This window comes from Pelobates fuscus, chromosome 9 (assembly GCF_036172605.1).
Source record: "Pelobates fuscus isolate aPelFus1 chromosome 9, aPelFus1.pri, whole genome shotgun sequence".
Lineage (NCBI taxonomy): Eukaryota > Metazoa > Chordata > Amphibia > Anura > Pelobatidae > Pelobates > Pelobates fuscus.
In genome coordinates, this window is record NC_086325.1 from 22791174 (window position 1) to 22817218 (window position 26045).

A 26045-nucleotide genomic window follows, 5' to 3' on the forward strand; every position below is an offset into this window, starting at 1 on the left:
ATGTCCTTGCTCTGCTTTCCTCAAGGCATTTACACCCTTTTACAAATGAGACTAAACTCGTTCTTCTGCCTGTGCTGCCGCGTATGTCCCAGTCTAGTGGTTAGCAAATAGCAGGTCAATGTTTTGTAAAAACAATGCAAATGGTGTTGTGTCTGTGCTAAGCAATATGCTGGGTAGATATATCTTCCACAGTTGCACAAAACTGACCAAAATCAGCACTTACTACAATCAAGATGAGACTCTGTGTGCCCGAAGGGTTAGCAGCTATACAGCTTGATTTGTAGGAAGGGTTGCATTTGATCTATGTTGTACCAGTTAATTTCTTATTGTTTAAGTAATTTGTATGTTATGGAATTGATTACAAGTGGTTGTTTGCTGCTCCCAGCATCCTCTTGTTATGTGGTTGCTAATTGTTGATGAGCATTTCTGATAACATTGAAACTGCTTGCGTACCCCAGAAAACCGTGTATTTCTCTCTAGTTGTATGGGACCAAGTGAGATCAATGGAGTCCTTTCCGTCGATTTTAAAAATGAGCATGTCCCACTTTAAGAAACAGTGAACTTAGGCGACCCCCTTACCTTGCATTCTTGCAATCTCACCCGTGTGGTATCTTACACTGTAAATGGTACTTTTCCACCAAAATCAAGTGCAGTTGTTTAACATTTGTTTTTATTAAATAAGCTTTATTTTTTTTTAAGTTTAGTGTCTTTAAATTTCCAGCCTGCGTAATTGCAGGTGTTACTCCAATCAGTAAGATTTTCCTCTCTTATTAAATCAATAAATCCTATAAATGATGGGTAGCGGGGCTCCAGATTTTCTCTGTATGCTCCTTCCTACCCCGGGGGCCCGTAGTGCTGTAATGGTAACTCGACATTGTTTGTTTGTTTACGTTCTGTAACTGAGGAACAAACACAGACAGTATTAGCGCGGTTTTCCGTGGTGACTACTGCTGGACAGTCTGCACGGAGAATTGTCTGTCCAGATCTTCACATATTGGAGAGGAACATCAGTTTGGGGCGTAATTAAGTATTTAACATTAGCAATACGCAGTGGAATGTTTTAATTTTTAATTTTACCTCCAGGGGTGCAAGAGAGCAGTGCCTGCATCTGAATAATGTGACCGTGTTAAACTGGAGCTGTCCCCTGTCTCATCACGCAGTATTTTTTATTTTCATTTGACGTTTTTACAGCTAATTTTGTTGTAATACTATAATTATTAGGGATATGGTAGCTTGATGAAAGCTTACTGGATTCTTCCAGTGACGTATAGATTATACCAGAGGTATGAGCTGTAGAATTATTGGTTTATTATGGCTAACTGTATCAATGATTCGATAATTCTCTTACTAGTTAGAAATCTTTTTTCTCCCTTTCTTTCTTTCAGCTTCATCCGGATGCCTCTCTAAGTCTAACAATCTAGTTCCCAAGAAACCAGCTTTGCAACCAAGGCCTAGCCCAGGAACCAAACCTCCTCCACCCCAAAGCAACACGTCCCACGCCATCATCCTGCACCCTGTAAATAACGCTTCTACCCCAGGACCTGCACCTGCACCAGCTCTCACAGGTATAGCTCCCCTTTATACAGCCTTTCATACAATACATGTGGGATTGCTGGGTGATCTTTTCTTGTTAATTACCCAAGACTTGTGGATAGGTTTGAGTTAATATTTTTTTTATTGAAACATTATAAACTCCAACGCCATAGAGACTTTTCAAACCAATGCTAGGAGAATGGCATGTTGGAAGTGATGCTGACCTCCAGAACGGTTTATAATGGAGGATCTGTACTTGGTTCCAGACAGAGGGTTTGAAAAGCCTTAACTTGAACAGGAAGGGTTAATAAGCACTGAGTTTATGCAAGTACGGCTTCACAGTAGCTGGGCTTTTACTTGCACCATGTTACCTTCTACAATGAATCCGTTTCCAGATCAAACGCTGTAACTCATGAAATACAAGCTGAGTACGTAAGTCAAAAGATGAAGCACTTCTTGCAGTAAAATGCTGTCAATATGGCTGGAGTTTTAATTACACATGATTGCCGCGATGGCCGTTTTGATAGGATTGGCTTAGCCTCTTATTATAAGAGTTAACACACTGCAATAGAGATTTTTAGATTGAGATTTTGATAAGTTTGGCCCCTGTAAGCACTCTTTAATTAGTAAATATCTGTTGAGCTGTGATTTTCCTTTTTCAAAGTGTTAAAGAGGAGGTTAGCCTTATATGTTATACCAAGGATTAGGCATATTATTGCAAACCACAAAACCCATTTCATCTCTGCCCGAGTGCCGCCTTAATATAGAGTTTGTTATGATGCTTTATAATCACTTTAAGGCCTGCCGAGTCTTGGATCGAACAGTGGAAACCAGAGCGAGAAGTGTTACATCAGGGACCTAATAAAGAGACTGGGCAGTCTGCGGAGCAGTGCTAGCCAATCTCAAATTCCCCAGCTATTAGCGGAATGCAACTCCTATCACTTCTTTTCAACAGTAGCGGCTGCTCAGTGCTTGCTATCTGTAGCCCTCCTTTAAAATTCTGAGCCAAGACCTGTCCAGAAATGAACAGAGCATTAATGCAGTCATCTATTTGAAAGCCAGAGGCAATGCATTGGACTCACTCTTGGCACTCAAAGGGTTAAGTAGATCCAGGATTGGAGTCCATGACAAACCCGCCCCCACCTTCTATCCTTCTATCAGCCAGTAGGACCCTACCACTGCCAGAGGCTGCTATTCAGTGTGTTGTATTTTCAGCCAATTTTGCCAGTGAGTGTTTAGTCCCTTCCGTTGCAGCTTTGTGTGGACTTGAAAGGGTTAAGGACCTGGCAATAGACCACAATAGCTGTTTTCAAGACTACTGTGGAATCAGGACCAAAAGCCAGATATTGTTCCTTCCCTTGCGTTTTGAATTTTAATGAAATAACCTTTCAAGACTGCGGAATGTCCCTGTGATAGTATTCCCACAGGACTTCTCTGGAGCTTTACACTCTCAGCCAAGAAGTTTGTTTTTGTGTACTTTCCACTTGTAAATGGAAGCCCTTAAAAACATCACTGGAGAAAATGCTCTTGGGTAAGGTTTCACGCTGTCTACATAGCTAGCTAGGTATTGGAGATAGCATCTAAACCATTCTGTGGGTGGAAAGGCGGAGAACTGGTCTAACTTTATTAAACCCACAGAGTTCTCTTGTGACCTGCCTGTATGCCACCTGTCCCTGGGACAACAACGAAGAACACATTTTAACTGACAATACACCTACAACACATAGGGCAATTTAGCCAACAGGGTTATATTTTCCTACTTTTTGGATTCAATTTTGGAAATCCATTGTCAACTCACTTGAGAGAGCGAGTAAATTTCCGCAACATTCTGCTAGGCTTGGCAGGGACACAGTGAGTTTTGCCAATACGTCAAGCCTCCAATCCGGCATAACGTTTGGCAACCTGCAACTAGTGGATTTACAGAGCTGAACTCTACAGCTGGCTCAAGGTTTAATGAACAAATCCCCCTACACCCCTGCCGAAGGTCTTGACCCTCTGAATGATCTTTTTTTTTTTTTAAATACTTTATTTTTGCATCTTGGTAGACAGAGTTATGCTTCAAACAGTGTATGGGCTTGCGCAGAAGCCACGAAACATATTCATCATGAGTACATCATTTCAGGCTGAACAGTTATGCTGAGACAAGTCCTCCCATATCATAATGCTATCATCATCTCAGTCCGCCAAGGCATTTTTTCTTATATTTTCCTTCTTTGCGTTGTATAGGTGTAACCATTATAAAACATTAGAAAAAATAGAAACATAACATGACATTACGGAACATATCGTAACTCAATGGGCCTGAGCGACAAGTCCCTCCACTCGGGACCTCGCCAGTTGATGTGTACCTGCGTATTTGTCTGGCACTTCGAGTTTGAGTACTGGTCATGCACTGTAGTGTGTTGTGTGGTTATTCGCTAGTGTTCTGGAGATTATGAGAAGGATCCCCACGTTCTCCCTACCCCTATATTGTAGGGAAGGAGAGACGCAGAGGGAGAGAAGAAAAAGAAGAGAAGAAAGAGAGAAAAAGCGGAAGGGAGAGGGGGGGAGGGGGGGGGGGGGGGGGGGTCCTATGCGACGTCCCAGCTCGGCTTGCAATTAATGTGAATTTTTGGTAAACTGTAGATCTAGGGGGGATTGAGAAGAGCATAGGCATGCCAAGGCTCCCATAGTTTGTCGAATTTAGATGTGGTCCCTCTCAGTCTAGCCGTTAGGCTATCCATTAGGTGTACCTCCTTTATGTTTCCTATTACTCTCTGGATGTTGGGTAATTCCGTTTGTAGCCAAGTTTGCGCCATAGCTCTCCTAGCCGCCAGAGTGATTTTATGTACTAATTTTTGTTCCTCTCTCGTCCAGTTAACTATGGGTCTGTTTAGGAGGTATGTCCATGGGACAAGGTCAGGTGCTTTATGGAAAATTCCAAACAGTACGAGTTGAATCTGAGACCAGTATCGTTGAGCTTTGGGGCAGTCCCACCACATGTGAAGGTATGTGCCCCTGTGTCCACAACCCCTCCAACACTCATCAGTGGGTGTTTGTCTCATGCGGTGCAGTGTGACTGGGGTGGTGTACCACCTAAACATTGTTTTGTAGGATTGTTCCTGTAATGTTACACAGATGGATACGTTGTGGTTTGCCTCCCAAATGTCTCTCCAATCCTCCCCCTCCAGCGCCTCCCCCAGATCCCTTTCCCACGCCTCTGTGTATGTTAGTGGACCCCATTCCTTTGTTTCTGAGCATATGTGTGTGTACATTGTCGTTATTAAGCCTTTTCGCGTGGATTCGTTTAGGCACATTCTCTCAAAAAATGTCATAGGGCCGGTCGCTGCCTGTCTAACGTCTGGCCGCTGGACATAGTCTCTTAGCTGCATATACCGGAAGAAATCAGTGGGGGTGAGGTGTGTTCTCTGTTGGAGCTGATCAAAGGGTACTAGTATCTTATGTTCGTACATATGACAGATCCTCTGGATCCCTGCGGTCTCTAAGTTAGTGAATTCTCTAGCTGCTAGGCCTGGCAGGAAAGCCCTATTCCTCAGTATGGGGGTCAAGGGAGATAATTTTGATGTTAGATGATACCTGTGAGCATGTGCGTCCCAGATGGATAGGGAGTTCAGGATAGCTGGGCATGCCGTTCTCATGATAGGTCTATCTTCTCTGCGTACCCACATATGATACTGTGGGAGGTCGGATCCTGTCATGAGTGACTCTAGGTCTACCCATCTTCTCCTCTCTAGAGGTGTATGCCACATGGCAACCTGTGCTAATTGTGCTGCTAAGTAGTATGAGTAAAGGTGTGGCAAGCCCAACCCCCCTCTTTGCTTCTGCCTGTATAATATATTTCTGGAGATCCTGTGTCTGCGGTTCTGCCAAATGAAATCACCTATTGCTTTTTGAAGGTGCGCTAGATCGGATTTGAGCAGCTTGACTGGCAACGCTTGAAAGAGGAATAGAATTCTCGGTAAAACATTCATCTTTACCGTATGGATGCGCCCTATCCAAGATATGGGTTTGTCGTGCCATCTTTCCATATCTTGTATGAGTGTCCTGATCAGAGGAGTGTAGTTCAAGAGGTGAATTCTCTGCGGGTCAGTCGGTAGGCGTATTCCTAAATATTTTAAGTGGTCTCGTACTATCGGAATGTTATGGGTATCTCTTATGGTTGCTATGTCTTCTGCCGTCATGCCGATCGGGAGGGCGCTTGATTTTTCCAGGTTCGCCTTGTAGCCGGAAAAGGCACCGAACTGTGTTAGAAGGTCTCTGAGCGCTGCCATGGATTCGTTGGGTTTCGTGAGGGTCAGCAATACGTCATCTGCATAGGCAGAGGCAAGAAATTCCTGCCCCGCCACTTTTATCCCTGTGATCAGAGGGTGTTGTCTCATGGCTTGCATCAGTGGCTCAAGTGACAGTACAAACAAAAGGGGGGAGAGGGGGCAGCCCTGTCTGGTTCCATTCCTTAGCCGAAAAGGTTGAGGCCCGGCTCCTGCAATCGTAACCTGAGCGGAGGCGTGGTCGTACATGGCCTTAACTGTTGTCACATATCGTTCTGGGAAGTTCAGATGTCGTAGGAGGTCGAATAGGTACGGCCACTCGACCCTGTCGAAGGCCTTCTCGGCGTCTAATGATACCAGGAGTGTTGGTGTGTCGGATGTCTTTTGGCGCCAGATGAGGTCTATGTTCCTCCGGGTGTTCTCAAAGAGTTGCCTGTCAGGCACGAATCCCACCTGGTCCGGGTGGATCAGAGTATTCAGTGCAGGGTTCAGTCGTTCTGCAAGTATCTTCGCTAGTATCTTGACATCGTGATTAATCAGCGATATAGGTCTATAATTATCAGGGAGTAGTGGGTCCCTACCAGGTTTCTGCAGGAGTATTATGTTAGCTAGGGACATACTGCTTTCTGTGCTGCCTCCCTCCATAAGGTCATTAAAGAGTCGTGCCAGTCGCGGGGAAAGTTCCTCCCGAAAGGCCTTATAGTACGCCCCATCAAAGCCGTCCGGTCCCGGTGCCCTGTTGCTCTTCAGGCCTGCTATAGCCCTGTCCACTTCCTCCCTCGTTATTGCCTCATCAAGAAGTTGTGCCGTTGCTGTCGGAAGTTTCGGTATCTCTAGGTCCCGTAAGAATTTCTGCATTTGTGCGGTGGCCTCCTCCTGGGATGTTTGTGTCCTAGGCGAGTGGTTGTAGAGTTGCGTATAATAGTCTGTGAAGACTTGCGCAACCTCTGCGGGGGTCCTTTTCACCGTTCCGTCTCCGTGTTTGATTGTAGTGATCGGGGCGCTATTTCGACGCGGACGAAGGGTTCGGGCCAATAGTGTATCCATCTTGTTCGAATGTTCATAGTATGTTCTCTTCGTCCAATTTAGTGCCTTGATGGAGTCATCCATCAGTAAAGTGGTGATGGATCGTCTGATCTCCTGTACTTGCTCCGTGAGGTGGGGGTTGGGGGCATTTTTATGTTTTTGCTCCACCTTTCTCAATACCTCCAGGAGCCGTGTAACCTCTTTGGTCTTTTGTGCCTTCTTCCTTGTTGCCAGTTTAATGCAGGTGCCCCTGATCACTGCCTTGTGGGCTGCCCACATGGTTTGCGGAGTTATGTCCTCTGTGTCGTTCTCAGCGAAGTAATTTTGCAGATCAGCACGTATTTCCGCCTTGGTTCCCTCATCTCTCAACAGGTGGGCACTCATCCTCCAATTCCATGGTCCCGCCGTGCATAGGTGGTCTAGTGTCAAAGTGACGTCGGCGTGATCTGACCACGTAATGGATCCAATCGTCGTCTCCTTTACTCTTGCCATGCTCGCGTTGTTCACCAGGAAGTAATCGATCCTCGAATAGGTGCCGTGTGGAGCAGAATAAAAAGTATAATCTACTTCTCCGGGGTGTTGGGCTCGCCACACGTCAATCAAACCAGTGCCCTGAACAAAACTGTGAAGTAGCCTATCCTGTCCCCCCCTGCCCTGTGACCTCTGCATCCCTGCCTTGGCGCTTCTGTCAACCGCTGGGCACGGTACGGCGTTAAAGTCGCCCCCCATGATAATCAGACCGTGGGGTAGGGTCTTTATTTTTTCCGTCATTGTCTCCCAGAATGCTGGGTTCGGTGTGTTAGGGGCATAGATGTTGACGACATGCAGCAAGTGTGAATATAGTGTCCCCGAGAGGATAATGTACCTTCCGTCAGGGTCTAGTTCCATGGATCGAATATGAAACGGGCATCTGTTGTGCACTAGGATAGCCACCCCGTTAATTTTCCGGTGTGATCTGGCTTCATAAGATGTATTATATGTACGGTCTCTAATTTGAAGTGTCGTGTTCTTAGAGAGGTGAGTTTCCTGTATGAGTGCCACATCTGGGTTAAGTCGTTTTATCTCCCTAAGCATTAGACGCCTCTTTCTTGGGGCGTTCAAACCCTTGGCATTTATGGAGAGCAGTTTCAGGGCCATACCCAACTTAGTTTTGTTCGCTCATCACCACCTAACTCCCCATTGCTGCCGTGTCTGCTAAGTATTGATTCGTTAGAGTGCTCTACCGTCGCTGGGCCCGTCCCATAGGATAGGGGGGGGGAGGGGTAAGGAGGGGGAAAGAGAGAGAAAGAAAAAAGAGAAGAATCTAAGGATATAGAAAGAAGATGACTGGACTTACCAAGCGCCAGTCCTGTGTGGGGTGTCGTCCCCGTGTCCATATCCCGCACTTTAGCGGATTCTGTATGGGGTACGGGTGTCGGTGCCGTGGTGGGTCCGCACCGCGTAAGACGCTATATGTCATGCTGATGTATGTTCCATTAAGAGTGTGTGTGTATACGTCCCAGGGTAGGACATCATTATTATGTGGCTTTGTGAAGCTAGAGATGGTCATGGGAGGTAGCAGGTGTATCCAGAAGAGGCCCTCCCTCTTCTGGAAAAAAGAACCACCACCAAGGAGGGGGTAGGAGCGCGACTTCCACTGTGGGGCTAGGGGGGGGGTGGTGGCAGGGAGAGGCCGTGCTTGTATGGGAGAAGCAAACGTTGCAAGTAACGGTTTACATGTGGGGCGTGGGACCTGCACAGTAGAGAATACCAATACATAGTCATCATTAAGGTATATTACATACATTATTATCCATAGGTCGTTACACCTGGTTAGTGGGCAATATATACCCGTACCTTTTTGGGCGATACAAGTCTCCAGGGCCGGGTCACCTGTCTACCATATTTGTTATGCCGTGAGTGCTACATGCGTGTTTGCTAGCGATAGGGGTGGGCACATGCGGGGGATAAAACAAGACAGCATCCATGGCGGTTCACAATTAGAGCGCATTACTTTCACTATAGATGTTATCGGTACTTGATTCACATTTGAGGTGTGTTACATACATTTCTACCCTTGGCTCTGACCCCACTGGTACATAAGCAAGAAACAGTTACCGCTCCTATCGTGATGGGGCAGCGTTGCGCATGTTTAGCTACGATATGGGTAAGCGCAATTGCGTGAAGATGGGCATCCCTCATACAGATACCCAGTCAGGGTACAGTGCATCCATTACTTCCCCCAGGTCCGCCCCCTCTTACTAGTACACCTGGGTATGAGGTCTATCTGATGCCGGGGCGTTCTACCCCAGCCCCCGGGTGTAGGGCCACCGATTGCAAGCCCGTAGACACTCAGGGTATACATATGCGTAGGAAAGAAGCATGCATCTCAAGAACATATAAACATACCTATGACCATTGGGGCATATCATCCCCGTTTCTTCCCGTGAACCCATCCCCTCCGGGTAAGTAGTGTTTGTCCCCCGGACCCATAGGCTAGAGGCCTAATTGAGATAAGGAAAATGCCTCTGATCTCTCTCCGCTCCCCCCTGATCAATCCCCGGGGGTCAGGCAGCAGTTTTACACCTTTAGCCCTCATCCCCTCTCTAGACTGATCACCCAGACGCTCCTGGGGTTGTCTGGACTGTCCTGTGCCCGTCGAATAGATGTTTAGCAGTGGCGTTAGGATAAGGTTGGACGGGCAAGAACTTACTCCGTTAGGCACAAGTGCATTGGATATAATGGGGGATCCGGCGAGAGAGTCACTATACCCCTGGGGGATGACCGAGCCCGGCCATAATAACTCTGCAGTAATGAGCCCTCAGGGGGGGCCCACGGGGCCATCTGGTATGAGCTATGCCTGCGCTTGGTGCGGTGCCATACCTCCCTGGGCCTCTTCACATGTTAACGTATAAGGCCTACAAACAAGGATTATAACACATATACAGTTTACTTTGTCCAATTGGGTTTTGCTGTGGGATAGCGATCCCCCCCTTATTGCTTTATTTTATATTTTTTTGTTTTTTTTTTTTTTGTTTTTTTTGTTTTTTTTTGTGTTTTGTTATTATTTTTTTTTTTTTTGTTTGTTTTTTTTTTATACGTTTGCCTCTCCCACTGTTATTCCCCATTTGAGCCGTTTAACCCCCCTCCCAAAGGGGACCACATGGCGTGCTCATAGCTCGATGTCCAAGCCTCTTTCGGCTGTATAGCCAAGTCCCCAGTCCTGATACCGGAGCGGGTCTCCCAATCCCCTCCCAACTCCAGAGTCACCGGGCTCCCCCCATGTCCCCCAGTGCAATTGTGGGTATGTCGCTGTCCCTTGATGGAGGTTTTACCCCTGTACCTTACTCTCCGACCAACTGCCATTCTCCTGGCAGGGGCTGCAGGTCCCCGGAGCCGGACATCGTGCTTGGGATTCTCTCAGGTGTTGATAGGCCCAGGGCCGCGAAGAACGGTCGAGGGTTCACTCCTGGCTGGAGAACGTGCGTTCTGCCCTCCTTGAATGCTAGGAGCTTGAAGGGGTGACCCCAAGCATAGCGGATACTTGCATCCCGCAGGGTCTCTGTGATGGGCCTCCACTCCCTCCTCCTCTGTAGAGTAGCTGGTGCCAGGTCTTGGAAGATGGATAAGTCAGCTCCCTGGAAGGGGATCCGGGCCTCCCTGCTTTTCTTGAGGAGGGCGTCCGTGGTTTGGAAATGTAGGAACCTGATTACAATGTCCCTTGGGTAGTTGTCATCAGACCTCCTTGCCCTCAGAGCTCTGTGTGCTCTCTCGATGTGCCATAGATGTTCTGGGAGATCTGGCAGTAGTGGCTTCAATATGTTGGTCTGAATGATCTTTTAAATGAAAAATAAACTTTGGTGTCTAAGAAGCAAACTGGCACAATAAGCACATTAATAAGCTAGCAGTACTGTCCATTATATTTGTATTTCATAAAGAAATATAATGACTTACACAGTTTAGAAAGCAAGACCAGAAATGGCAAATCTTTTCACCCATCAATGTGAGGGACCCTGTGACATTTAAAACTATTTAACTTTGATAGGGCAGTCGCTCTGCTGAATTTACATCCAGTATAATAGGATTTCATTCAAAGTATGTCCATCCATTTGCCTGTTGCACTGAAGGCATGAGCTTTGCCATATCATCCGTATACTGCTAGCCTAATGTCAAGACTAGCCCTGCTTTATTACATGTGTAGGAGGTGGGTGCTCAGTTATTCACTTTAATGGCCTTCATTGGGACTGCCAGCGCTGGGATGCTGGGATTGTTTTCAGTTAATATCCAGTTAGCGGACATACATATATGCAAGTCTTCCATTATGCATTCCATAGCATTCTAAGGGTTAATGTTTGGCAAGTTAAATTCTAAAAGGACATTTCATTGCATTTTTAGTTTTGGATATATAGAACCGAATTTACCGGAACCTTTGAAATTTAGACTAATGACCGCAATTAACTAGATAAGTACCGGTAATTTGTGTGGGAGAGCTGTGGTCTTGTCTCAGACTGTAAGCAGACCCCCCAATATTAAGGTTCCACTTGAAGTCTTCACTGGAGCTCAGTTAGATCTCACCCACAGACTTTGCTTTTTTCTCCCAATCCATTGTGTTATGAATTCAGCGTAGTCCTGAGTGTTCTGTGGTTTTAATTTTATCATTTTATAGGTTCCACAGTCCTCTCGAGTGTTAATGCCTATTGTCATTCCATTCCTCCAGCATCACCACCTGTTCTGGTATCACAACTTCTGACTGTACAGAATGCAAGATCCGGAACATCTCCTGCTAAGCCAGAAGCCAAGACTATTGTGCCGGCCCCGTGCTCCAGTAAAAGCAATCCCCCTGACGTGGATGTAAGTCTGAGGGCTTCTGATATTAGGAGAGGGAAGACTCTCCTGTGTATTTTCCTGCTTGGCGCTGAGAGGGTTAATAAAGGCCTATTTTCTGCTGCCCATTTCTTATAAATAAAGCCTGTTCAGCTTGTATCATGTGACTGAAGAGAGGTAATTTGAACAGTGTGTCGTGCAGGAAAGAGTTAAGAATGCATTCAGCATAAATGGTCAGCCAAGTCGCTAAAGTGCATACAGATCGAACAGGAGACTGTTACTAATTAAACACTCATATTACAGCATGTGATCTGCAGTAGATGACATTATTAATGGCCTTAATGTACAGCTTCCTGTGGATCTCATTTGTATGCAAGAGCATAAAGCTTCATGGGGATTACTTTCAGTATTCTGTTGAGGTCAGGGGTATTGGATAATGGTTTCCAAGACTTTTGTTGACAAAGAGGTTCACAACATCATGTTTTACAGCCAAAGCTCTTAAAGAGACAGCAACGCATGATCAAAAACAGGGAGTCTGCATGCCAGTCTCGGCGGAAGAAGAAGGAATATGTGCAGAGTCTGGAGGCGAGACTACATGAAACAGAGAGGCAGCTAGATATTGCTCGCAGAGAGAACAGGGAACTAAGGGAGACCCTGCAACATTTAATCAGAGAGGTATGACACTCGGGGAAACTTACCTGCAGAGTATCTCATCAACCAGGAGCCTGCAGAATTCTTTATTTTATAGAAAACTAACAATGGAAAGCATCTCATATATTCTATGTAAACATATTAAATAGAAACACTTGTATGATCTGAAAGCATTTTGCTTAGCATAGCTGGCAGCATAATTAAGACATTGATAAGAGGTATCTGCATGTGAGCGAAGCATATTATGTTGGTTAGAAGTCCAGAGTGACCCGTAATAGGTTTCTCAAGAATACATGTTCTATAATCTCGCAGGACTAATTAAACCGTTGAAAACGCAACAGCCTGTGAGTGTCCAATGTCAAAAGAATATCAGTCTCACATGAGAAAAATATATAATGATAGAACACTCTAAATGCTAAATGTTTCATTGTCTAGAACTCAACTCTACAAAGTTCATCAGGCGGAAGGAAGGTTGTCTGTGTGATGGTTGTCCTTGTGTTCATTGCATTCAACTTTGGGCCTACGAGGTGAGTCTACAGTACAAAGTGTAGCAGTGATGCCATGTTCGGGACTAGAGACCTTAGAAACTTCTACCTACTGCTTTTTCTCTTCAGTCTCATCCGCAACATAAAGGATGATAACGTGAGAAATCCTGAGATCTCCCATCATGCACGTCACTTACTGACTTATAACGGGGGAGAAGAGCCACCTGAGCCGCAAAAGCCGAAGTTTTACCGTACACACACCACTTCTACCACAAGGAGCACTTTCCGGTAAATGTCCTCTCTTTGTCTTTGCTCTGACTATTTTCTGTTGTGATTTGTGTGTATCGTGGTGCCAATTTGGGCTCCTTCCACTGTTCTCAGTAATGTTGCTTTGTTTCTGTAATTGTAACAGACTGTCTATCTCTTTGTCTCAGTAACTCAAGTGGCTCACTAGCAAATGTTAAGCATCTGATGGTTCGAGATCTAGATCAGCTCTTTCTCACGTCAGACTGTAGACACTTCAACCACACTGAATCACTCAGGTATGTATTAAGGTCTTATTTGGGCTGTGTCACAGGTTATGGATTGTAAGCTAGGAGGCTGCCGTTGTCCACTTGTTGATCCACATTGTGTCTTTTTGTCCCTGTATCTCTTACGGCTGTGTATCATGTTGTACATAAAGCTGAGCAATGTTCATTGTGTGTTAAAATGGTGGCAGTAACAGATGGCATTAGTTTTCCTCTAAAAACACCAATACTGATCATGATCCTCGATCACACATTGTGCTTCCATGAATACAAAACAAAATGTTGCATCAATTGGTGAGCTGGCCACGGTTTTCACCAATTACTGAAAGCCAGGAGAATTAAAGCTAGAATATGCCAAAGCGTGCACTCTTACACCGCTGTCATTCAGCATCCATTGCAGTAGCTTGTTTTGGTAACTCCACCCATTTTATTCCAGCTGCCATTAGTCTGTTATCGATGTCTGTCAAGTTTCCTCAAAAGCCAACATGTCTACCCAAAGCGTGTGGGGAGTTTCTATGCACAAAACGTAAAACCCTCCGCCATTGTACTGAGCAGAGCAGTTTCCTGGTAACAAGGCCTTGATATCATGCTAAACACGCTGTTACAAGCCCTGATTCTGGATTCAAGGGCTGTGTTTTTTTGTAATATATTATTGGTTTCAGTTTTGCAATGACTAAGAAACCGAGAGAGAAGATAGGTGGGATAGGTTGATGGATGAGAGGCCCGTGGTTCATTCCATGAAAATTGAAGTTTCACTAGGCGCAAGGTTCAGTTCGTTCTCTAGGCTCCGGCCTGCCAGAACATACTGTAATGATTGGATGGTATCCTGGGGGAAAAAATGTAGCCAGTTAGGGCAATCAGACTTTTAGACAGTGTTCTGTGGCCATGCTGTCTTTTAACTGACAAACACACCCAAAGCTAATATGGAGAGCCACTCTAATCTACACATCATGGCTGTAGTACAGGAGGCTATTGATGAAAACTAATGCTAATAACAAAACCTAAACCACATTAAATTCGCTTAAAGGAACACTATAGGGTCAGGAACACAAACATGTATTCATGACCCTATAGTGTTAAAAACACCATCAGCCCCCCTTACCCCTCTAAATATAGTACAATCTTACCTTTATTCCAGTCTGTTGGTGCTTGCTCTGCTCCTAAACTGCCTCCTTGGCTGACATCATCAGAAGTGGTGATCTCCGTCAACCACAATGCATTCTCATAGGAAAGCATTTGATTGCCTCAGAATGTGAAGGAGTGCGATCAGGGGCAGAGCCAGCACAAGCCAAATGCCACCCTGGCCAATCAGCATCTCCTCAGAGATGTCTCAAATCAATTAATCTTTTTGAGGTTAGTTTAGTGTTTCCATGCAGAGGATGGAGACACTGAATGTCAGTGCTGCACACTGTACAGCACTGACCCAAGAAGCACCCCTAGTAGCCACCTGAGGAATGGCCACTGGAGCTATCACTAGGCTGCAATGTAAACCCTGCCTTTTGTGATTCAGAGCCAGTCTCGAAGCTAGCTGAGCATCATGGGAAATGTATTTCATGAACCTCTAGTTAGCCACATTCAGCTATGACTCCTGCAGGCGAGAGATTCTAGAATCTAAGTAGAAACTTCTCTCAATATGAGGTAGCAAAAGTGCTCAAATACTGTTACCATAGAAACTGGCCTTTCTTTTTTTACCATGGTCTACTAGATAAATATACATCACAATTCTGTCTGTACAACCTGTGATTACAGTATATGAATTCAGTAGCTGTGACTTAACTAAAGCTTGGCTGAGTTTATTCGAATCAATCGTTTGTACTTTCACAAGGAAAGGGACAGGGAGAATGGAGAGCGACCAACAGCCATTCTTTACTCAGAGCAGATAAAGCAACATCTTTGTGTTCTTAGTCCGATCTGGTTTCCTGTCTCTATATCCTCCATGGTTGATCTAATGGAAGGGCTGATATCACTTTACCGTCATTGATTAGAATGAAGTCTTGCACTGCTCGGCAGGTGACGAGTATGATCTTGGGAACGTGGAATATATCATATTTTTAATATATTGCCTTAAACCTTCTGTGGGAATGATTTGAGAGAACCAGGAAGATCTGGATTCCACATGTTATTTAATGACAACAAATGTCTTCATGGAGTGATCGATTTTATACGAGTGTATTTTTTGTTTTTACTTTATTACAATATATATATATATATATATATATATATATATATATATATATATATATATATATATATATATATATATATAATATATATTTCCCATTGTGCTTATCCAGGATATGGGGTAATGGAGAATATCCTCAGTGTCTACTTTAAGACGGGGAACACTCCGTTGTAAAGCGCTGAGGAATATCCTAGCGCCACATAAACGCCAATAATAATAATATGCTATGTCATCTTGGGGAACAGTACATTTTGTATTCCATGCTCCCCATAATGTAGGGGTACCCCAACAAACATCTCTCCAGTTTTTGGGGAATTATATTGTTAGAGATATAAAGCAGCTGTAGGTGGTTATATTGTATATCACCCTCACTCACCCTGTTCTGTCTATTTTGCAACGCTGAGTGCGTGTACCCCTATAGCGAGTATAAAACTCCCAGCTCCAGATAAGCAAATATAATGAGAATTTAGTGCAGGCAGTCTCCAGAGTTACCAGCCCTTAATGTTATTTCTGCTTCTATTTGAGTGGCCACATATTAGTCAGAGAGCCCGGTTCTCTCTCTGTGCTCTAAGATGACCAGACAAGGCACTCATCACAACCCTGCAAGCTGTATTTATTAGACAGCCCTGTTCTCTCTTTGTGCTAAGATGACCAGACAAGGCACTCACCACAACCCTGCAAGCTGTATTTATTTCAAGTATGCGTAACCTTTTCATTTCTGAGGGAAAGGCTATTCCTTTGGGATTGTGGAAATTAAGCATCATATTGTTTTAATCTGCCTGTCACTAGCAACGGCTGAGTGGGTCTTGCGTTTCTGCGTGTCCTTTTAGGCATGCCCTTGTACTTGGGAAATTGATGGAGCAAGTTAGGATTGCCTCAGGTATGGTTGCAGTCTTTATTCTCCTGAGGAAATCTCGATACAGAGATCGCAGCCTAAAAAAACGTAGTTTACAGAACCAACGTGTATTCCTCTGGAAGATTTGCTGATTAAAGGGGAATGACACATGTACCGACATGTGTGTCCACTTACTGCCTAAAACATGTTTGCAAAACACCAGGATTATGCATAATCAAATAAATAGCCATAACGAGCCCCAGATAAATTGCCCAGCCTGTGCTCTGGTTCATAGGCTTCATATCTCCTGTCAGGCAGCTGGAACAAATATTTAACCCTTTGGTTGCCAATATGTTTTCAGTTTGATTTCACACCGCAAACTCCTAGTCATAATTTATGGACAACAAAGATTCCGTGTGTACGTACCGCCAGACAGAATACAGAATTAATTACCATCCGACTAACAGGTTGTTCACCAAAGTGTGAATTGTTGGGAATTTGTAGCACATTCCACATTCTAGGCCAAAAGCAAAATTCAAAACACAACTGTCTGGAAGAATTCTGCATATATTGGTCTAATATATGTTGCACTTTGACTTCCTGACCATGCACACAGCTTGCAATAAATCTCCATTCTGTACTTCCTGTCCTCCTCTTCCTCCCTTTATCTTCCAGTGGTGTTATCCTTCTCTTTATAACATCTCCCTCCCCCCTCTCTTTTTAACATTAATTAAAAAAAAAATATATATTCTTTTCAGGTTGGCAGATGAACTCAGCTTGTGGGTGCGTCGACATCAAAACGAACGGAAGACTGGAAAGCAAGCCACCAAAAAAACAAGAAGAGTCAAGGTGGGTAGTTTTGTAAGCCGTGTGACATGATAAACGTTCTCCTTGTTCTAGATCTGTTAACTGATCTATTGTTGTTATTTTTTCCTCCCATCAGAAGCCATTAATTAGGAAGGCTGTGTCCCTCTCAGACCTGGTTCCAGCTCATACTTCTAGATTCACTCAGAGGTTCGTCACTTCCCTTCTTCACTTCTTTTCATTTATTGGATTTTCTTTTGAGATCTACAGATTTGCTTCTTCCCCTCTCCTGTGTTTTTATTCTGAAACTTATCTCTAACACTCTGTTCTTTAGGCTCCACACTGCTCCGTTACAGCTGTATGGTCCCACAGATCAAAGTGATAACTTTCTCATGGACGCCATTGAAAGACGAGAAGATACTTTCTACGTAGTGTCATTCCGAAGGGTCAGTATTGTGTCCTCCATTTAATCCTTTCTATTTGTTTTTCCTCTCAAGCTGCCTTTCAAGTCAACCACTTCTTTATCCCTTAAATTTAGGATCACCTTCTCCTTCCTGCTATAAGTCACAATAAGACCTCTCGCCCTAAGATGTCCCTTGTAATGCCAGCTATGTCTGTAAATGGTAAGTAGCCTTCAGGAAAAACATGATGTGGAATTACAAATACATGTTCAATATAGAGTGACCTGGCCTTAGTGGCTTTTCCCACATACTTCATTTAAGGAAGTCTAGCTCCCCATTAAATTGTTCAAGTATTTTCCTTCACTTAATAAAGAACAGGAGGTAGGTGCAGCGCCTAAATAGTCCTCATAGGGTTACACAATAGTGTAGTATTTAACACTTTGGTGTAAATTAGATAAAAAAATGGACACTCACACTTCTGTTAAGCTCTAATACAGCTCCAACTTATGCGCCTGGGTGGAATAATCCCAGCCTAAGGGTCAAGTGCAAGGTTGATTCTTTGTGTTGTCGTGGTTGTGGGAGGTATCCTCATAGAAATAAAAAGATAAAAAATGTATATGGTGTAGTATATTGAGCTATGGAGCAGGAGTAGGTATAGATAAAAATGCACACTTACATTTTATTGAGCCGTAGATATGTCTCCTAGGACAGCGTATGAAGTGGTATGATCTCCACTCAAGGGTATAGGTGCACATATATATGGAGTGCAAAACACAATAAAAAAGATAAAAGACCTACTCACATGTTCAAGAGTAAAATGTGGTTTGCTCAATCCAGTGCGCTTAGGTGGTATTATCCCCACCAAGGATATAACCCAAAAGATCCAACAGCAGCAGCAATAGGTCCAATAAAAAGTACTTTAATATAAAAAACAGTAACAGAGTAAAAAAAACACAATATGAAAATACACTTAATGCGTTTCACCTAATAAATAGGCTTTATCAAAAGGTGAAACTCGTTAAGTGTATTTCCATATTGTTTTTTTTTTTACAATGTTACTGTTTTTTATAGTTTTATTGTTTTTTCTCCCCTTTTATTTACCCCTATGAGGACTATGTAGGCGCTGAAACCTACCTCCTTTTTTTACCCAGCTTTCGATTGGAAGAGAGAGACTCTGTACTTGGTGTTTTAGCTGCCATTGGACTGTAATTATGTCACTTGAGCACTGAATTATATCTTTTTATGTTATCCTATTTGCCTTCACTTGCAGGAGCCTTGCCATGAGATGTCGATATCGTAGTTCCCTATGTGGCTCAGAGTGCTGTGTTCACATGGCACCTCCTGTCCGTGACAGAGGCTTTTATGAATGCTTTAAGCATGCTGTTTGTGCTCAGGCAGTGCTTTGACACTGCTTCTTAGGGCCATAAAAGTTAGAATACTGTGTAGTGGTTTGATGCTTGGAGTGTCCCTTTAAATGAGCTTATCAGACTGGTATAATTCTTTAAGACTGTCCACTTGTGTCGTACCATGTAATATTGCTCTCTATGAGAATAGCAGGAGGCTTCAGCCTGTCATAGGGCTGGCCAGTGACATACATATGGTGAACAAGTGGTTCACATCTGTATTCTAAATTCAATAGGGAATAAATCTGTATTATTATATTATTATTAGTTTCCGTATAGCTCCAACATATTCCACAGTGCTTTATAATTATAGAGAGGGGTGAGAAAGACCCTACTGAGGAGAGCTCACAATCTATGTGTTCCTCTTTAAATGTTAGAAGATGCAATATACAAAGAGTATTTGAGACACTTCTGGAAGAAAAGTTCTGGATAGTTATGTGTTGATGTCTTATCTGGAATTTTTTAAAATGTAAAATTACATCCCTTTTCCTGTTATTTTGTTAGAGTTTACAAGTTGGAAATGTAATTGTATAATGAATAGACTGTATTTTTCCTCTCTTATTTTTTTAACTGCCCCTCAATGGTTTTAACTATTGATATTCCTGTGTTTGCAATGCCCTAATCATTTCCTTGTATGTTCTTTTATCTGTCTCTATCACCCTTTCCCCTCTTTTCTTTACATGTAATCCCTCCATGCTCAATCTCCGTGTACCCTGTCTGTTGCAGACACTGTATCTAATAATTCCCGGGGATACGAAACCATGATGCAGATTGACTGCGAAGTTATGGACACGCGTGTCATCCAGATCAAATCATCCACTGTGCCCCCATCTCTGCGTACACCCCCTCAACATCCCACGCCAGAGGGTGCCTCCCGTGGGAACCTCTCTCTATACCTCCAGGACCATACACCACCGGAAGATGGGCAGAACTGAAAGAAGGGGAGTGAGTGAGAGTGGAATGAGTGTGAGTGGAGTGTGAGTGTGAGATTGCACGTGTTGTATAATGTATAGAAGCAAACCATATTAAGTGTAAAGTACACATGCATATCTTCAGAAATAGAATCATGTATGGATTTTTATATGTGTAAATAATAATATGTATATATATGAGAGAATATAAGTAATTATGAGCACACAAACAGCTGACACACACACATGTATACACGCAGTGTATCTGTGTGCCGAGACACGGAGAGCATCTTTCTGTTTATATGTGTATGTGTGTGTTTTATTTATATTATATATAATAGCTACACATACATATATGTACATATATTCAGATCAGAATCCATATGACTTGGATGGGTATATATATGTGTATATTCATATGTTTGTGTGCGCGTTTTCTTCATTTTTTATGTTTTTAAAGGGAAATTAAATGGCAGTCCGGGGCAGGCATGTAGTGTTTCTTCTTGCTTTGCTTAGAGGGAAACCGCACTTCGGGATGGGTAGCAACGCGTGGAATAGGCCCTTCTGAGTACTTGTAGAGGGCAGTTGTCTATTCATGTACAGATATTACAAACCCCACTGGGCTGCAGGTCAGTTTGTGCGATGCGTAGAAGAGTGTATAGGAATCGTGTGCAGTATCGTGAACTTGTGTTAGATGCAGTCATTTGTATTTTGGTTAAGATAAAAACATTTTTTATAATAAATATTTGAAAAATGCATCATAGTCTTGTATTTTGTGTGAGAATGTATTATTTTGCACAAACAATTCTGGGGTGCTTTACATATATCTGAAGGTTATGTGTGATCGGATGTTCAGACGTCTGAGTGCAAGCACCAGAGACTCTTAAAGTCCCCACAGAATAACAAGAATCATATGCTTGAAGACGTGCTGAACACCATGTATAAAGAAGATATTTGCAAAAGAACACAAGAAAAAAATGAAGAGAAATGGGTGCTGTAATGCAGTGTACCATGCATTGCTGTTTGAGATTTTTGTCACTTTTCGTTGATTGTTTTAGTTACTGTTGATGCTATTTATTGTTATGATTTTTGTTGGGTTTAAATTCATACCCTCCCCCCCCTTTATTACTGGTGAAAAGCAAGTTTTTAAAGAAAAATTCTTAGACACCTGATCCCATTTGTGTGAGAGAAATCTACACGCGTGGTGCCACCTGTGTGAGAGGAATCTGTATGCGCATGGTGCCACCTGTGTGAGAGGAATCTGTGCGCGCATGGAGCTACCTGTGTGTGTGGTATCTGTACGCGCATGGTGCCACCTGTGTGAGAGAAATCTGTACCTGCATGGTGCTACCTGTGTAAGAGGAATCTGTACCCGTATGGTGCCACCTGTGTGAGGATTCTGTACCCGCATTGTGCCGCCTGTGTGAGCGGAATCTGTACCCGCATGGTGCTACCTGTGTAAGAGGAATCTGTACCCGCATGGTGCTACCTGTGTAAGAGGAATCTGTACCCGTATGGTGCCACCTGTGTGAGGATTCTGTACCCGCATTGTGCCTCCTGTGTGAGCGGAATCTGTACCCGCATGGTGCCGCCTGTGTGAGCGGAATCTCATTTAGGAATCTGTACGCTGCAGTTTTCTCCAATATTAACCCTGAGCTGTCTGGGTCCCAGTGAATGCAGCTGTGGAATCCCTTACTATACACTCCAGCTGATAATTATCAACTTTCCATCATTTTTTAGTACATTTAGTAGTGAACCGGAGGTTAAGTAGTTGAAACCTAAAGTAAAAACAGACTTGAGCCTGTGATGGCATGAGAATTAGACGATGCTTTATTCAGCTTGACGAGCAAACTGTGAAACGAGATACAGTGTTTTTTTTACTCTAGGTAATCCTCTGCTGTCAGTTACTGTTAACCGGTGAAAACATCCAGAGCTGGTTTACTCGTTATCATCGAGATCATGTACAGCCGTTCATGGGGGTCCCTGAAACATCATCAAGGGGGGACCACCCTCTTCCAATTTAACCTTTACAGCAACATGGAGTCAAAGCAGATTTCAAATGTTAGTCCAAAATAAACAAAGAAGAAAAAAAATCAGATTTTTTGAAAAAAAAAAATCTTTGTTTTACAAAAATTTTTCACATGGTTTTTGTATTTTGTCCCAATATTTGAAATCACGCTTTGGTGAGAAATGCTATCAGGGTTATTCAAAAGGAATTTCAAATGTAAGGTCAAAAAAGCCGAACAGGAAAAATTCTCCTAGCCAACTCTGCTTCTAGTATTGGCTACTTTGGCCCTTAGTTTGAAATTCACTTTGAGATCCCGGCAATCCCACAAAGTCAAGTTCCCACATTGAAAAGGGACACTCCAGACTTCTAAATCACTTTACCTCTCTCTCATTTTAATAAAAGGGCCGATCTCAATAAAAATTGACATTTTTACCACTCAACTTTTGTTACACTCTCCTGGCTGTCAATCAGACAACTGGTCCTCTTACTTCCTGGTTGTTCAGCTCAGTGGAACTAAACTCAAGAGGCAGCAATTATCCAGAGTACCTGCCTTTAAAACACTTCTCATTAATGCGGAACAGCCACATAGCGCCAAACGCACCAAAACACGTTCACAAAGCACATACAGAGACCCCATGGCAGGTCCGCTGAAAGACCATGTTAAACGCACTATACTCTCAGTTAACCCATGTCTAATGCATGCTAATCCGTGTTCAAACTGTGCAAGTTCTTGTATGTAACATGTTGTGTCAAGACTAAATAAAGAATTAAAAAAAAAAAAACACTTCTCATTGAGCTGAATTGGAAAGTCTGTGATTGGACAGCCTCAGAAAGTCTGGGTGGAGTTAGAAGGGGAGGTCTTACAAAGGCAGTAGGCTTTTAGATATACCCTCCGTGAAAAGAAATGCATAGTTAAATGCATTGATTTTCAATGTTTTTGTTACATTTGGGCAGTGGGGTGTCCCTTTAAGCTGCAGTGACACACTCCATGTATATCAGAACACCGTAAGTAGAGGGGCTCGTTTTACTGTAGTTGATCCATAATACATGTCCAATCAGAGAGATACTGTACACAGTGTTACACTGCCTTTCACATAGCAAGTTCTATAAACATAAATGGTAAAGAACAGAGTGTAAAAGCCACTAACCCAAAAATGAAACAAACTTGGTAGTTTGCCCTGTGGAAAGTTCCCACCGAGGAATATCTCCGACAAGCAACTCACATGTGTCATTGGTGTTGGAACCTTTCCACGAACGTATCAGACCGTTCCCACTCAAAGGGCTGCTCAGTCCTAAAATGTCAATTCACATTATGTATTTATAGATTAAAGATAACTATGTATTATATCTCCCACGCACACACCCTTTTTTTTCTTTCTTTCTGTACCCTCCATGATGTTTTTTATTCTTTCGTTGTATGAACATATATTTTTATCCTACATATGATCTGTCATTCCTTGGAGAGTGCATCTAATGGTAGATGTTCCTTTATGTCTGTATTTGTGTTAAGCACATTACCCATCTACTTCTTTGTAATTCATTTGTTTGGGTTTCTTTCAATTTTATTTTTTTGTTGAGCACATTAGCCTTTTAAAAAAAATGTTAATATGTAAAAATCTAGATATTTAATAAAAAAAAAACCAACAACTCTGTGTTCGATTCAGAGAACTGATAAAATAATAAAGCACTTGAGAAACACGGTGTAATGTGCTAAAGATAATTTCTAGAATAATATAGAACAAAACCAGAGCATGGTGTAATGTATAGATACGGGATATACACTTATCATACAAAAGGCATGAACATCTGTTTTGAATAATCCTCATGGAATAAAGAAATCTGGTTCTTATTTCAATGTATTTTTGTTTTCCGAAAGGGAAAAGGAACAAAACTGGTGACGTAGTGTAAATAGTTTGGTTGCGGTGTGACATGAGTTTAGAGGAAATGTGTATAGAATGTATTTTAGGGGCTTGTTAAGAAATATCTTATCTGATTGACTATAGATGGTCATTTCAGTCTCTGATATAAATGCTGTGTTTCCTTAGCAACCGTTTAATAGACTGTGCTTATCACAATCGGCTAACACTGCTTTCAAAGCAACAGGTTAATGGGGTCTGCTTATTACAGTCTGCTAACACTGCTTCCATAGCAACAGATTCATGGTATGTTCCTATCATAGTCTGCTAACACTACTTCCATAGCAACAGATTCATGGTATGTTCCTATCACAGTCTGCTAACACTGCTTCCATAGCAACAGATTCATGGTATGTTCCTATCACAGTCTGCTAACACTGCTTCCATAGCAACAGATTCATGGTATGTTCCTATCACAGTCTGCTAAAACTGCTTCCATAGCAACAGATTCATGGTATGTTCCTATCACAGTCTTCTAACACTACTTCCATAGCAACAGGTTAACGGTATGTTCCTATCACAGTCTGCTAACACTGCTTCCATAGCAACAGATTCATGGTATGTTCCTATCACAGTCTGCTAACACTACTTCCATAGCAACAGGTTAACGGTATGTTCCTATCACAGTCTGCTAACACTGCTTTCATAGCAACAGGTTAATGGGGTTTAACTATCACAGTCTGCTAACACTGCTTTCATAGCAACAGATTCATGGTATGTTCCTATCACAGGCTGCTAACACTGCTTCCATAGCAACAGATTCATGGAATCTGCTTATTACAATATGCTACTGCTTCCGTAGCAGCAAGATAATGGGGTCTATCTATCACAGTCTAACACTGCTTTCATAGCAATAGATTTATGGGGTCTACCTATCAGAGTCTGCTAATACTGCTTCCATAGCAACAGGTTAATGGGATCTACCTAACACAATCTGCTAATACTGCTTCCATAGCAACAGATTCATGGACTCTGCTTATTACAGTCTGCTACTCCTTCCACAGCAACAGATGCATGGAGTCTGGCTATCACAGTCTGCTAATACTGTTTCCATAGCAACAGATTAATGAGGTCTACCTATCACAGTCTGCTAACACTGCTTCCATAACAACAGATTAATTGGGTATGGCTATCACAGTTTGCCAATACTGTTTCCATAGCAACAGATTAATGAGGTCTACCTATCACAGTCTGCTAACACTGCTTCCATAACAACCGGTTAATTGGGTCTTCCCATCACAGTCTAAAACTGCTTCTATAGGAACATATTAATGGGGTCTGTCAGTCACAGTTGGCTAGCAGTTTCTATAGCAATACAAATAGAGGAGATTCCTACACATAAGTTTTATGTAGGAGTCTCCGAAATTGGTTACCTAAAGTAATCTCAACTGGGGGTAACCCTAATTGAGACAATAAAGAGAGTTTGAGAAAGACCCAACAAAGTGGGAATTTCCCAAGAGATTGCCATTAATTGAAGCCACTATACCAAGAAAAAGCTACTGTGGTTAGTAGACCATACCTATTGAATTATGAGATATGATTTAGAAAGATATATAGAGTGTAGCTGTATTATAAAAACTACTAAAAGTATTCCTATATTGGAAGTAGACTCGGAACAAATGGAGGAAGGAGAGAATATGAATAAATCTCTTTAAACTAAACCTCCTGTCCGATTGAGACCGATACACTGTAGGTAAGTGGTAGCCACCTAGAATAATGGATTAGATGTTACAAAAATGTGATGTTATGTAACCAAGCTCAATCAGGTAAACTAAAAAATACCACTTGGAACTCCCATTAAATTGCAAGAAGAGACAATTAACTGGGTATACAGATTGTTAGAAGGTAGCATTTGGTATGAAATTAATGTTTGAATACAAAACAGAAAGTTGTATTGGATTAAGAATTAAAGTTTAGAAAAAGGCAACAAAGTGTAGCCTCTATATTCTAAAGATAAATTCTATACCCCTAATAATAATATCCTACCCCCTACTGCTTTGAGGCAGTCCCTCGGGTGTTTAAATATAAAGCAGGGGGTGGTAAAGGAGTATGGATTAGAGTTTAGAACAAAGGCAACATTGAAGTGGAGTTCACATAAATATGAAGCTAAAGGTAGATACTATACTCCTAATAATAATATGTTAGCCCCCTACTGCTTCCAGGCAGTCCCCAGTATGACTAACAAGTCCTTTTCCTTAGAGTAAAAAGGTAGCCAAATGCCCAACCACAGAGCAAAGTGAACTAAAAACAAATGCACATTAGTGTATATCGCCCAAAAAGTGCCGTCGACCA

General features: G+C 42.7%; 1 protein-coding gene across 1 annotated transcript in view; it reads left to right on the plus strand.

Annotated features, from left to right (window-relative positions):
- ATF6B (activating transcription factor 6 beta) overlaps positions 1–20585 on the plus strand; it is a 28671-nt gene extending 8086 nt beyond the window's left edge. Inside the window, exons 7-17 of the mRNA XM_063431506.1 lie at positions 1386–1565; positions 11524–11657; positions 12120–12305; positions 12717–12808; positions 12896–13054; positions 13201–13308; positions 17069–17159; positions 17254–17324; positions 17449–17560; positions 17653–17737; positions 19645–20585. Of these exons, the coding sequence (XP_063287576.1) occupies positions 1386–1565; positions 11524–11657; positions 12120–12305; positions 12717–12808; positions 12896–13054; positions 13201–13308; positions 17069–17159; positions 17254–17324; positions 17449–17560; positions 17653–17737; positions 19645–19853 (1427 nt within the window). The 3' untranslated portion in view covers positions 19854–20585. The remainder of the gene's footprint in view (positions 1–1385; positions 1566–11523; positions 11658–12119; positions 12306–12716; positions 12809–12895; positions 13055–13200; positions 13309–17068; positions 17160–17253; positions 17325–17448; positions 17561–17652; positions 17738–19644) is intronic.
- Positions 20586–26045: the final 5460 nt, after the last annotated feature.